The sequence below is a fragment of the Cariama cristata genome, unplaced genomic scaffold, assembly GCF_000690535.1.
Source record: "Cariama cristata isolate BGI_N322 unplaced genomic scaffold, ASM69053v1 scaffold2299, whole genome shotgun sequence".
Classification (NCBI taxonomy): Eukaryota; Metazoa; Chordata; class Aves; order Cariamiformes; family Cariamidae; genus Cariama; species Cariama cristata.
This window is the reverse complement of record NW_009636163.1, coordinates 34,039-47,824: the sequence shown is the minus strand read 5'-3', so window position 1 is coordinate 47,824 and position 13,786 is coordinate 34,039. Positions and strand designations below refer to the sequence as shown.

Genomic DNA, 13,786 nt, shown 5'->3' with positions numbered 1-13,786 from the left:
CCAAACACTAGTCAGATAATGCCAAACGTTTGCACCACATTGTTGTATTATATCATCAATGAAAAACTTGATTTCCCTCATTAGAGAGGAATTCATTACAGAAGAACTCAGAATGTATCCATGGCTTCCTTTGCTTCCAAACTTTAAAGCTACTGTCTGAGGTTCTTTTGATGCATTGACAAGCTATTTCTTAGGTAAGGCTAAGGCGGCCCGCACACAAATTTGCAGAAGAAACAGCTTCTGCTTACTTTAAGAGTACATTAGTGTTCTTTAAGGTTCACACCTGTTTCTATGAGAGAATAGGCATTCTCTGTCTGCTCCACTGGAGTCCATAGTTTCAAAAAGTTGTGGTTGATGAGGAAAGTGAAGTAATAGCTTCTCTGCCATTTAATGTGTAAAGGCAAGTATGACGTAATGGTACTGCCAATCATGATTTCACTTCCAGTGCCAGGGAAACAAGTACAGCAAAGACAGGGTGCACATAGAAAACACACCTTGAAGAACACCAGTTAATTAAAGGGGAGTTATTTTCTAACAATGGGATTCAGCAAGAATTCCTTTAAGTCAATAGTAGATTTTCCATTGACTTTGAAGGACTTAGTCAAACCTAGTTAATGTGCTAGGTAAATAGGAGATCTATAAGGCATTTGTGTTATTATCCTAAAACCACACTGACAAGAAATTATTAGTATATGATTAAATGCCATTTCTTATGGTACAGAGATTAGTTCTTGTTTGTCATTAAGTTTTGATAAATAAGGTGCTGTACTTTATCACTTGTCATAACACTTTTCTCTAGGTTTTCTAGCAGTCTTACATTTTTGGCAGTGGGACTAGAATGGGGGAAGGGGAAGAGACAGACAGAAGTTCTAGTTGTTTTTACTCCAGTTGTATCATTCTTCAGCTTCTGCTACCCATGAATCTCTGTGCCGACTGGAGAAACACTGTAAAATGGAATAAATATTTTGCAGAAGGTTTTAGAATCTGAAAATATACTTAGATTAACATGTGCTCTACATGGCATGATAGCATCAGTAGCAATTGAAGAAAGAACATTAATAAAATATTTGAACATATTAATGAACAAAAAAGTCATAGTTCAGACAAAGTGATTGTCTTCAAAAACTGGCAGAGAGAATTCTGAAACCTCTTAATACTGTATTCATTACAGCGTTTTTCTAATTTAGAGTGCAAAAATACAAAGAAGCTATTGCTCGAATGAAAAGACAGTATGCAGGCAAATGAGATATACGTTTTATTCTAAGACTTCATACTACTTCTGTGTCATTGAAAGAATAAAAAATATTTTTTTTGACAGATTGTTCCTTCAAACCAGCAACATAAAACAGATGAAAATGGTAGGGCTAACCTGGGAGTTACTAGTATTCATGCACCTAGGTAAGTAGTGAAAACTATATGGGAAAAAATTTAATTCTGAAATGTCGCTTGCTAGATATATTTAACCTGCGCATTTCATAAAGTACCTACCAAGAAGTAATCTACAGCTAAGGTCAAACATTTATTGTTTATATGCCAGTGGAAGACCAGATAGCGACCTTTAAGAAATCAAGTGCTTAACTAAATAAAATTCAATAGCTGCTTCTTTTGCTCTTCTGTGAAGCCGCTGCTCAATTTTCTGAATCCTGTTTTTTCTGGTCATGGTAAAACACAGCTTATAGTTTTCAACCTGTACCTAGTGCAGATGGTGTTGTAAACCACTTAAAATATTTGAAATGTACAGCTTTTGGGTGACCAGATCCAGACACTATGCTTTCAGAGTAGGAACACATTTTAGGAGCGTTGAAACCCCACTTCCTCTGGGTGCTGGCCATTGTTTTAAAGGATGAGGTAAAGTGTCCGAAAGAATTTTAAAAATATATGTATATATATTTACTTATGTGCAATGGAAGTAATGAATTCTCGTTTCCTGCAGATGCGTGTCCTGTGGCTCCTGCTTCTTCATGTCAGTCACCCTGGCTCCCCTTACACTCGCATGTCCCATCTGACTTTTCAAATTCGTTATTTCTATATCTTCCTCATGTTCACAGTTTTCCTACCCACTCCCTGTATCCCTCAGCTTTTCTTGCAAGACTAGGTTGGCTTTGCTAGATTTTAAGCTACCTAATAAGTGCTTGTTCTTAAACTTCTGAAGTATTTTGTGGCAGTTAATATATTTGCATTCATATCTGCAGGATTTGACCCATAATATTATTTTGTATTTGGAAGAATTTTAAATGCTATTGATGGTGCTCAGTGTTTTTATAATGCCTGCATCTTGGTAGAAGGATGATGAATATTAGTTATCAATATATTACTGGAGACTAGAAACAGGTGGGCTTGGTGATAACATCATACTATTTATAGCATAATCAAAACTGGCTGGGGAGTACAAACTCTATGCAGGAAAATACTGTATTCCCAGTTCTGTTTAAAAACTTAAATTTCAAGTTTTTAATACTGTAAATGAGTAATTCTATAGCAATGAAGTCATTCTGTACTTGCAATGCACTTTGCTAGATGTGAGTTGTACACAGATTCCCTCTTTGGAAACTGTCAAAGCAGACCGCTCCTCAGAGAGCCTTTTAATTAGCTGTGCTTGCTTTCCACCTTACTGTCTTCCGCAACTTAAAGCTGTAGTTGCTAGTGTCTTACAGACAGGCAATGAAACATGATCAAACTAATGAAATATTAAAGCAAAATTAATTATAATAAACTAAGATCTTAAGAATATCTTAGACTTAGGATTTTACTTGTCTAACTTTGCATTAACACTTCCATTGTTTCGTTCATTTACTACTGATAACTTTTAGATACTTTTTTTCACATACATGATTCAGACTTGCAGTCTGTTGAAAACTGTCTTTTCAGAAGACATATTTTGTAACAGTTTTTGTGATTTCTGTATATTTCAGAGGAGAGCATACTTTACAACTTAAAGCCTCATACAACAAGACTGCATTAAATTGTCCTGTAATCACATTAAATGTCCTGCCTGATCCTGAGAAACCTGTCTGCTTGAATGTTAAATATGACAAAAATGCTTCTTTTCCAGCAGGAAGTACCTTTCCTGGTAAGTATAAAGATTCTTTGTTGGAAACCAATCACTCAAGAGCTTTGTAAGCCTATGAAAAACTATTTTGATGATTCTCCCGGTGTATTTTCTTTTTTGTTTTGTCTGTTTTGTCTCCGTTCTTTGTAACAGCCATATCTGACATGCCTCTCTAACACTTGGAGAGAAGAGATATGTACATCATCTTCGGAAAGCATTTCAAAAGACCTCTTACTTATTTGTTCCAAATTACTGGCTTTATCTGTCTATAAGTAGTAAAACTACAGAATCTCTTCTCTGTCCTTAGTGAAACACTGAATTTCAGTTTTTGATCTTCCCGAAAGATGATCAGAGCTAGTTCATGCACATTTTCCCTTGTCTCATTTTCTGTGGAATAGAAACAAAGAAGGTAACTATGAAATTATAGGCCAACTGTAGGTCAAGAGCAAACAAAAAGTGGTCAGAAGTGTGCTGGGGACAGTACAAAATATTCTTCTCTCTTGCTGTATTCTCTTGCAAAAGGATGATCTTTGCTTTCTAACTAAGTCTGCTGTGAGTCATAAAAGAAAAAAAGCGTATCTCATGTTTTATATCCCAGTAGTATTCGCAATAAGGAAAACAGATAAGGAAGAGCAAGTTATGACCATGAGGAAACATCTTTTGCTAAGAGCAAAACAGAATTTTTCTTATAAAGCAACTTTGGCATGAATGAGAGATGTATACTGACTAATTCCATTAATTCAGGAAATCATAGAGGAGTCATAGAATCACAGAATGGTTTGTGTTGGAATGGACCTTAAAGCTGATCTAGTTCCAACCCCCCTGCCATGGGCAGGGACACCTTCCACCAGACCAGGTCACTCACAGCCCCATCCAGCCTGGTCTTGAACACTTCCAGGGATGAGGCATCCACAACTTCTCTGGGCAACCTCTGCCACTGCCTCACCACCCTCACTGGGAAGAATTTCTTCCTGATATCTCATCTAAATCTTTCCTCTTTCAGTTTAAAGCCATTGCCCCTTCTCCTATCACTCCCTGCCCTTGTAAAAAGTCCCTCCCCAGCTTTCTTGTCGGCCCCTTTAGGTACGGGAAGGCTGCTCTAAGGTCTGCCCGGAGCCTTCTCTTCTCCAGGCTGAACCACCCCAACTCTCAGTCTGTCCTCACAGCAGAGGTGCTCCAGCCCTCGGGCCATCTTTGTGGCCTCCTCTGGACTCACTCCAGCTGCTCCATGTCTTCTTGTGTTGGGGGCCTCAGAGCTGACCATAGCGTTAATTAAAGTCTTTATGATAACCATGGGAGATACAGTTCTTGGATTTGCCAGTGAAGTATACAAATTTGCTAGCCCTTCTTCCAGAAAATTTCCCTGCTTAATTTGCAGTGACACTGTTTGCACTATGAAACCATGATACAAAGATCTTCAGAAAGCTGAAGTCCTGTCTAAATAAGTTAAATAGAAAGCAAGTAGATTCTGTCACTTTAAATATAATACCATATTAAGGAAGGCAAAAAAAGACTTCAGTAACAATTTAGTGAAATTAAAAAAACAAAAAACATTGAGACTTGGGAAGCCTGCTGTATTTTGTCAGTCATACCTGTGAAGGAGAGTAAGGTAGTTTCCAAACTAATTTTTTTTCCCCATTTGATCCCATCCTTGGTTTTAAAAAAAAAAAAATTAAGAAAACCTCATTTGAATCTTCAGTAGATGACTTTTAGACCTATTTGATGAAGTAAATACTAATAAATTTCCTATACTGAATGGTATTCGCTTAAGAATTATAAATTAATTTATGCATGAAATTGCTAAGTTACTAACTCTGATATACTAATCCTATTTAATTTGGCCTTTATTTGAAAGGAATAGATTAAGGTGACAAATCTAAACAGCTTCTTCAGGAGATAATATGGTATATATGACATTAAATTTTTATATGAAATTCAATATCAAGTTCCTTATTAACATCCTCATATTTAATTAACATCCTAATTATTGGATTTACAGGTGAACTCAGGTACACCTCAGCACAGGCACTTTAATCTTGGAGGAAGTCATGCCTGAATTTCTCATACATGTCAAAGCAGTCCTTCCTTAAAGTGCAAAATTCAGTTCTACTTGAGCAGTGCAGCTTCAATTACATGCATGAAATCCACCTGTAACCTTAGTGTCAAAGTGCTAAGTTCACATTTTCAACTAGAAGAAAGGTAGCTTTATTCTGGTTTGGATTCCATTTCCTTCAGACCACTAAAGTTTCTATGGAATATATAGGAAAAGCTACATTTTTCAGATTGGGATATAAAGTAACAAATATTTTGACTGCAGAACCAGTCAACAGCAAATGGAGGGGTGAAACAAGTCCCTATATCCTAACGGATTTAAGTGTGTGATATTAGTCCGTAAGAAGTAGCCAAACTCAGATTCATAGCCTGAGTCCTTCTTTTTATTACAGTATGACTCATAGATGGGGAAAATGGTAGTAGTGTTGGTACAGTCTCTTCACAACTACTGCGCCTTTCTATCCAGTAGGTCAATGGCTAAAGCACTTGTGAAGGAAGGGGGAGATCTGGATTTCCTGACCTTGAAGGAAGGAATCAGCTACTTAAGTAGCTCATGATTGTTCTTTGCTGAGAACAAGAAGCCTGGCTTGCTATTTTGATAAGAATGATAATCTGGGAAGAGCAGACTTGAAATTTGAGGGGTTTTTTTAAAGCAGTCATTGGATAAAGTAGGTGGGTTTTTTTTTCCTAAGGATTGTTACCTGGTCTAGTTACAGAGCTAAGTAGAAAAGGTTTCCCATATCTGGTTTTAAATTTTTTGTTGTTTGGGTTCTGTTTGGAATGTAGATTTTGTGTGTTTTTCCTCTAGTTATGAGGGAGACACAGAAATTCATGGAGTTTAATCATCTTAATTCTGAATAAAAATAATCCTGAAAAAATGTTGTCTTTCGTTCTACAGATTTTATGGTTAGTGTTCTTTCTGAAGATGATAACATTATTAAAAATATTAATCCAGCACGGATTTCTATGAAAATGTGGGAAGCACAGAGCACCGGAACTAGGGTTCCAACTGATGTAAGTTATCAAAATGTGTTTCCAAAATGGGTATCAAAATGTCAGGATAGGACAAACGTATTTGTAGTAGAAACTTTCCTTTGTTTAACTTAGATCAATATCCTGTTCTAAATTTTAAATAACAAGTGTTACATATCAAATACAAAATCATATTTGTTTATCAATATCTGTCCTGTTACAAGTTGTCATGCTGTTCAAATGTCAAGACTATAGTAAGGACCAAAATGCTACCCCTGTGCAGAAGCTAATAGCAGGGAGACTATCAAAAGTTGCCACCCTGAATTTTGCAAACACAAGACTCTGAGAATTAAGAATATGAAACTAGCATCTAAATTACGGGTGATCTCAGTGAATTGCTGTATGCTATCAGTACTGCAAATCATTAAGACTTGACAGCGTATTACAAGTAAGGTACTTTAACTTTCAGTGTATTGCATTAAATTTTTTGCATCTTTCCTTTCAGGTTACAACATTTAGCTGTAGTAAAGTGAAGGATGACAAGGAAGATGGCTTCTTCTACTTCAGGTATAGCAGCATTTATTTTATAATTACTGATGCAACTTGCTGTACAAAATACAAGGTTTGAAATAGAAACAAGAGTTTTCGGTTTTGATAATAACAATCTGTTACAGAGTTAGTATGATACAGTGTTGCGAAATGGTAAAATATACTAGCAAGATGCAATGAACATAAGGATTGAATTCTTCCCTAGGTACATTTGAGATTTGTTTAATTTGACTGTAGAGAAGAAAAAGAATCTAAGATAATATATTAGAATACACGATGAGAAACGCTAGCAATGAAAAGACTACATCATCTGCTTGTCCCTTGTGTGGTAACATTCCTTAATTCTTTTCAATGTTATGTTCAATTGCTGTAGAATTGCAGGCTGGACAAAGTGGACTTAACTCTGATTTAATGCCTTCTGTAGCTGTGTTTTAATCCTGAACCATAAGCTTAGCCCTGTCAGTTTAGTGGTCTTTCCTTGGGCTACTAATTCAGAGATGGTGTCTTAAATGACAGGCAGCTCATCATAAGCTGGTGCTTGACTGCCACATTTTCTCTACATCTTTTCCTGACAGGCATGCTATGGGATCAGTTAAATAGTTGTGGTACTGGCTGTTGATTCAAGCTCTTGCCTCCTAGCAACAGACTTTCCTTCAGCTTTTAGAAAGCAGACTTTAGGATCACCTTAATGCAGCAGATACTGCTGTTGCACAGCTGATCCTGGTTCCTGCTTCAGAGGAACAGAGCTGCTGCAGCTCAGCTATGTCAGGATTCCAGGAGCATCTGAGTAGCAGCAGTTCAAGAGGTGATAGGAAGTTTCCTAACTTGCCTATCAGCTGTGGCTCTCCTCCCATTCAAGGTGCATAATAGAGTTCAGGAAGTGAGGCATCTGGTTTGTAATTCTCGGGAATCTATGTGTTTTCAGAACCTTGATGTAGCATTAAGTCTTCAACGCTTTTTTTCCCCTGGGGAGCTGAGGCTCAAATCCAGAGTTCTGACCCAGTGTGATATGCAATGCAGATGTACCTCCATCTGAAATTCCTTCTGTGATATCCAGCCAAGAAACTATCCTATCTGGGCAGGCAGTTGATAGCACCTTTGTTTATTCAGTCTTCTCAGCTTCTCAGATGGTGTACAGCAACGGAATGTATCTGTATATGAAGGCTTTTCCATTTAAGAGATGCCAACTAATTCAAAAAGCTATTTAAGTATGGCTTTTTGTATCATTACCAAGATCTTTCTTTACCTTGAAGGCACACGAGGTTCCAAAGCCTTCTAAGGCTGAGTATGGCAGCCAAAGCACAAGGAGACTCCCAAATAAGGGTGCAGTTTTGCTTTTAACAGAGCAGAGCTTTCTTTGTGGCTAGTCCAAAGTTACGGAATGAACTTCTCCAGAAACCAAGGACAGCTGCAGACTTACACTAAGTATGAGGTGCATTTGAGAATTTCTTATGTTTTAACTATACATATAACTAAGAACTCCCTCGAACTTTATCAAAACAAGGCAGCCTGCATCATGTATTTGTACCTCCAGAAAAAAGGAAACGAGAATGAATGTGCCAATGTGTAGTCATGCTAATAAATATTATCCTGTGAAAAGTACTATGGTGGTCAGTGTGATATAAATAACCTATATAGAGCTGAGTATGGAATTATGAAAATCTTGACATTGGTACCTGTAACTTACTAGTTGTCCACGAATGTCCAGAATTAAAACTCCCAACCTTACTGAAAAATTTGAAAGAACAGACAGTAGAGACTACCCATTAGCAGTCCTTGTAGGAAAGTACGTATTACTCATTGCTACCAGTGTCTGCGGCATCACTGTCTACCACCTGGTTTCTCTCAAGTTTTCCAGTCCTTGGCACAGTCACAGATGGTTTTCATCTATTTAATGCCAATCAGTAACATGGATGCTATTACTCAGTCTTACAGCTTTCATAACAATTATGCAATTTCTTCTTTTTCTGAAGCATATATCAGTTTAGGTGGCATTCAACTACGAGATCCTTAGCAGATTATTTACAATGCAGTTTTTTAATGCGTCCTGACAAGGCGGATGCTACTTTCAATCTTAACCTAGACAAAATGGAGAGAAGGTGGTAGAATGGTTCTTTCTCTATATGAAATACAAAAAGGAAAAGTCATGGCCCATTCTAGAAACAGGTAAAGCTTTGCGATTTTGTTTTTTACAAGTTAAGCATTCCAGAGAATCTTGCATCTTACGCCTTCCCAAACAAAATAAGAGGGAAAAAAATTGCTTAATGTTGTTGACAAAACAGATCAAATGTTGACTGTTGAAAATCTCATTAACCAATTCAGGAGTGCCACAAGTCATCTTCTCAGAGAAGTGTCTGAATCTTGGTTAGAGACTGTTTGCATCTCCTCAAAAGTTTCTAAGCATTCATAAGTCACCGCTATCCCTTGTTAAACACTGCAGCAGTCTTCTGGATGCTCTGTGGCCTGCCTTGCTAGGTGAAGTTCTGTTTATAGCAGCAGAACTGCAGGCATCTGTCTTCCCTTTGTATTTTGATGTTAGGGGTTCTTTGCCAGCCGTCTGCACTCTGGAATGCCGTAAGGTAGAATGCAAACGGTTTTCTCTGTCACTATACTCAACTTTGGCAGCTGGTCCAAATTACCCAGCTTTGTACACCTCTGAGTAAGAGGAGGAATTAGCTACTCAGATTTCATGTAAATTCAAGCTAGATTATTAAATTTGGAGAGAATTTGTAGTTGTTGCAGATCTAAATATCTCTATACTGTGTTTCAGTAGCTTTATGAAAGTTCATTGAATGGGAGGTGAAATGAGGTAGACATGCAAATTTCTGAATAACAGGGCCACAACAAACTTCCTGTCAGCTAGCGGAGACAAACTCTTGGAAGAGACTTTCCTCATCCAAGCTTCCAAAAGCCTTATTCTAGTTCTTGAGAAACTTTAATGGTGTTCTTGCTGAAGGAGGAGTATTATGGAGGACTACTAAAATACGTCATGCCTTATCAGGACTTTCTAACTAGTTTGGAAGAATACTCAGAATTTGAATTGCTTGCATACTAATATACTTGTCATTTCAATATTGAGTGTCTTTTGCTTGGTTTTTGTTTTTTGATTTATTTAGGGATAAAGTGGTTCCAGAGAGAGTGGGCATTTACAGTATTCAGTTTACCTTTGCAATGGATAAGACAAATATGCTCAACAGTGACCAGGTTTGAATCTATAATTAATTCTATGTAGCCAAGAACATGTAATACAGAATCATCTGGGAGAAATATTATGCTACTTTGTAGATTGAGAATGCAAACACTTTCACTTGCAAGCTTTGCAAAAAATATTTTTTTTTGATAGTTACTGATTTCAAACTGTCAGTTATCAAAATATGTTTTCATTAGCTTCTATAACTAAGCAGAAATTTAGTGGAATAACAGAGCTGCATAATTTGCAACCTAGTAGAACTGTTTTATGGTCATGCTAATTTATTTTGAGATTGTGAGTAAATTTCACATGGATTTGCTTCAGTATTTTTTTGAGCAACCCATGTGTGCAGGTGAATTGCAATGAATTATGTCAGTCTTTATTTTATTTTGTTTTATTTTATTCTTCCTCCTTTTTCTGCTAGATTATAGTTGAAGTTGTACCTAATGACCCTGTACGCTTGTTACCTGATTCTTTACCAGCTACTCCAGCAGTTTCCAATGTTCGAACTCTTACTAGCCGTACACTGGTCAAGGATTTATATCTCCACATAATGGTAACTATACTTTAATACAAAATCATAATTAGGGAAATATATAAGACTGCTAAAAATATGTTGAATTTTGCTGTAAGGCATTGCTGTATCTCTTTACAGATTAACGTCACAAAAAAGGTTTTAAGAATAAGTTCTAGTGTGAAAACAATTATACGTACAGCAGATGTTTCTCTCCGTGATTTTTCTTGCAGGAGACAGTTTCTTTTAGAAATCTTGTATTACAAAAAAATAAGATTTCCTGAACTCCGAACATTCACAGGGAGATCACTTACTGGTTACTGCCATGGGCAAAACAGACTAGACTTGTGGAAAACTGATGTAATTTATTGCCAATTAAAATAGATTTGAGTAGTGAGAAACAAAGACAAAAAAATTAAAGCAACACCTCCTGCCCCACCTTTTCCCAGGCTTAGCTTTGCTCCAGACTCCTCTACCCTTCCCTGAGCAGCACAGGGGGATTGGGAATGGGAGTCACGGTCAGTCCATAACAGCTCTTCTCTGCTGCTCCTTCCTCCTCACAGTTCCCCTGCCCTAGTGTGCATCCCTCCATGGGCTGCAGTCCATGGACTGCTCCAGCATGAGCCCTCTCCCCAGGCTTGCATTCCTTCTGAAAACACCCACCTGCAGTAGCACGGTGTCCTCCCCAGGCTGCCGTGGGGAGATTTGCCTTCAGGGGCTGCAGGGAAATACCTGTTCCACCATGGTGTCCCCATGGGCTGCAGGGGAATCTCTGCTCTGGCTCCTGAAGCCTCCCTGGCTCCCTCTTCTCTCACCTTGGTGTTCCCTCTGCTGTTTCTCTTCCCCTACCCCCTCATTCTCCTCTGCCTGTGCATTTTTGCCCTTTCTTAAATATATTTTCCGAGAGGCACCACCACCCTGGCTGAGGGGCTGGGCCATGCCCCACGGTGGGTCAGTTGGAGCACGGGGCAGCCCCAGCCTCTCCTCACAGAGGCCGCCCTGCAGCCTCCCCACTGCCAGCAGCTTGCCATGTAAACCCAGTGCAGTATATAAATGGATCACTTATTTGAGTTCATGTTCCAAAATGACTTTTTTGTCTTTTTTACTTACAGGATGAATACAACAACCACACTGGAATTGATCTAGTTGGCAGAATAATAGCAAAAATTAAGAGCCCCAATGAAGATGATACAGAGATCCCACAGTTTCAGGGGAAAGTCAGTACAATTGAGTTTCCATTTAACAGAGGGTCAGCTGAAATTGTAAGTGTGACTGAAATCCACAGTTAGTTCCATGAGCAGTGGATCTAAAATGAGGCCTATTTTCCTAGTTTCAAACTTAATCTTACACCTCGTTGTGTTTCATGGAGGGTTAGCATATATTGTAGCCTTCCCTTATCTATAAGTAGGTAAATTATTTCTTCTCTGTTTGGTTGCTGATTTTCAGAAAACCTGAAGGAAGGACATTCTTTAAACCGTTTATCCTTGCCAAGCAAGGGAGGTTTACAAGTACATTCATTTAGGGACTGGGACATACAGGGGGATTCAGAATAAGTCTTTTCCTCATTTGAATTTCACATGTAAATAACACTTCACCAATTTGTAGTTAAACCATTAATCTTAGTGGTATTTTACAGTTTTATTTATACTACTATTTAGTCTGACCTCTTCATATATATGTAATTAAATTTTACCGGGTTCTCTTTACATTTTGTCAAGCTAACTGGGCTTATATATACTTTGCAAAAAGGCATCCTATCCTTATTTGAAGAAGTAAAGATAAAACTACCACTTCTCTATGCTTTATTTCAGTCATTAGTGCCCTTAACTGTTAAAAATGCTTGCCTTCTTTCAGTATGAATCTCTGGCTGTAGCATCATGCATACCTCTGAAAGTACTGCAGATTGTAGTCACGTCATTGCAGTCACTTTTACTTCAACAAATACAGCTTGAGTTTTTAAACCCATGAGTTCCATTTGTAACAGTTGTTACAAAGGATAGTACAAAAGACACAAGTTAAAATGTGCACATGCACAAAACCAGAAACTGTTCAAAACGCACCAAAAAACCCAGCTGAGTGTAAAGCTGCACATTTGTTCTGAGCGGAATGGTCACAATATTGTTCTTGAAAGCCTACAGAGGACTTCAGTCAATAGGACTATTCACGTGGTGAAATAGGTATTACATAGAAATTTTATTTTTTTTTAAGTTACTGAAGTATCATGTAAGAATTGCAGAGCAAAAGTATACCCCTACTTCATTTGTTTCCTCTGGGTCACATGTTTTTCTAGCCTGAAGTCTATGGAAATCTTCAAACAGTTAGAAAGTGTACTGAAGGAGGACCAAACTTTTTAAAGAAATTTTCTCAGCCACGTTTTCTGTCTCGTTCCTTGGAAGCAGCTTCCCAGCAGACCAGCATCAGTGTGTGCCAGGTGGAGGCAGACACTGCCTTGGCAACAAATACGAAATCTCCCAATACATCTTGGAAATCACCACAATAAAACCCCAGTAGAATCACTAAAATCTACAGATTCCACTTGCAAACTTCTTCATAATGTATTTTATTCAGTATGTCAGCAGCTTTTATGGAACTACATAGATGAAACTTAATGACACAGCATAAATACTTTTCTGTCGATAACAGTCATGGACAGAAACATCCAGTTAATATGGGCAAACATTTTTCATTGAACAATCTGTCAAACTCTGGTCTACTCTGGTCCCTAAGGAAAAGTGACAAAATATGTATGAAAAACAAGCTAGAGAAATAAAATGTATGGACTGAATAGAGTTACTGCGTAAAATTAATGTACTAATTGATTTATGGTGCACTCTGAGTTTCTCTTGTTCCCCAACCATGTTTCAGGAGTAATAAATTAATTGGTTTGTGATCACATTTTTCCCAGGCAGGTGGCATGGGAAAAATGCAAAAGTATAGGTAAGAGGTCAGCTATAACCACTGGTCTAATGGAATAGCACTTTTCTTTGCAAATCTTGCATTTACACCTGTGGTAGAAATTTCAACAGATGTTTAAATCTTTGTGCTGTTGAGGGGAATAATAACCCCATAGAGTGGACTCTGACAGTTCAGATAAAATTACTGGATAATTTCTCAGATTCCTCACTGATTCAGAAATAACAGGGGTTTTTATCTCCGTGTGCTAGTAACTTGCTGTTGAGCTATTGTGACCTAAATACTCCAGTCTTGCTTCAGTGACTAAGCTAATAACCTATGTAATGGGGGTAAGGGGATGTTTGGGGGGGGGTTTGTTTGGCTTGTTTTGGATTTTTTTTTGTAAGCAGATGCTTTTTCCTTCTACTGATATATTCCTGGTTTGTTGGGGGGCAGGGAGGGGAGTGCGTTCTTCTGCTTTCTCATTCCTGTGGTCTGATGAGATCCTACTGCTTTTGACAGTAACTTGTGTTCCCTATTCTTCCATCGGGAGTAATTCCATTTCAGG

The 13,786-nt window shown here is 37.9% G+C and overlaps 1 protein-coding gene across 1 annotated transcript in view; it reads left to right on the top strand.

Moving 5' to 3' along the window:
- The window catches only part of SMCHD1 (structural maintenance of chromosomes flexible hinge domain containing 1), a 65,505-nt gene that overhangs the window by 38,280 nt on the left and 13,439 nt on the right, over positions 1-13,786 (top strand). Inside the window, exons 29-35 of the mRNA XM_009707803.1 lie at positions 1,319-1,398; positions 2,913-3,070; positions 6,000-6,115; positions 6,579-6,640; positions 9,739-9,826; positions 10,237-10,368; positions 11,439-11,588. Of these exons, the coding sequence (XP_009706105.1) occupies positions 1,319-1,398; positions 2,913-3,070; positions 6,000-6,115; positions 6,579-6,640; positions 9,739-9,826; positions 10,237-10,368; positions 11,439-11,588 (786 nt within the window). The remainder of the gene's footprint in view (positions 1-1,318; positions 1,399-2,912; positions 3,071-5,999; positions 6,116-6,578; positions 6,641-9,738; positions 9,827-10,236; positions 10,369-11,438; positions 11,589-13,786) is intronic.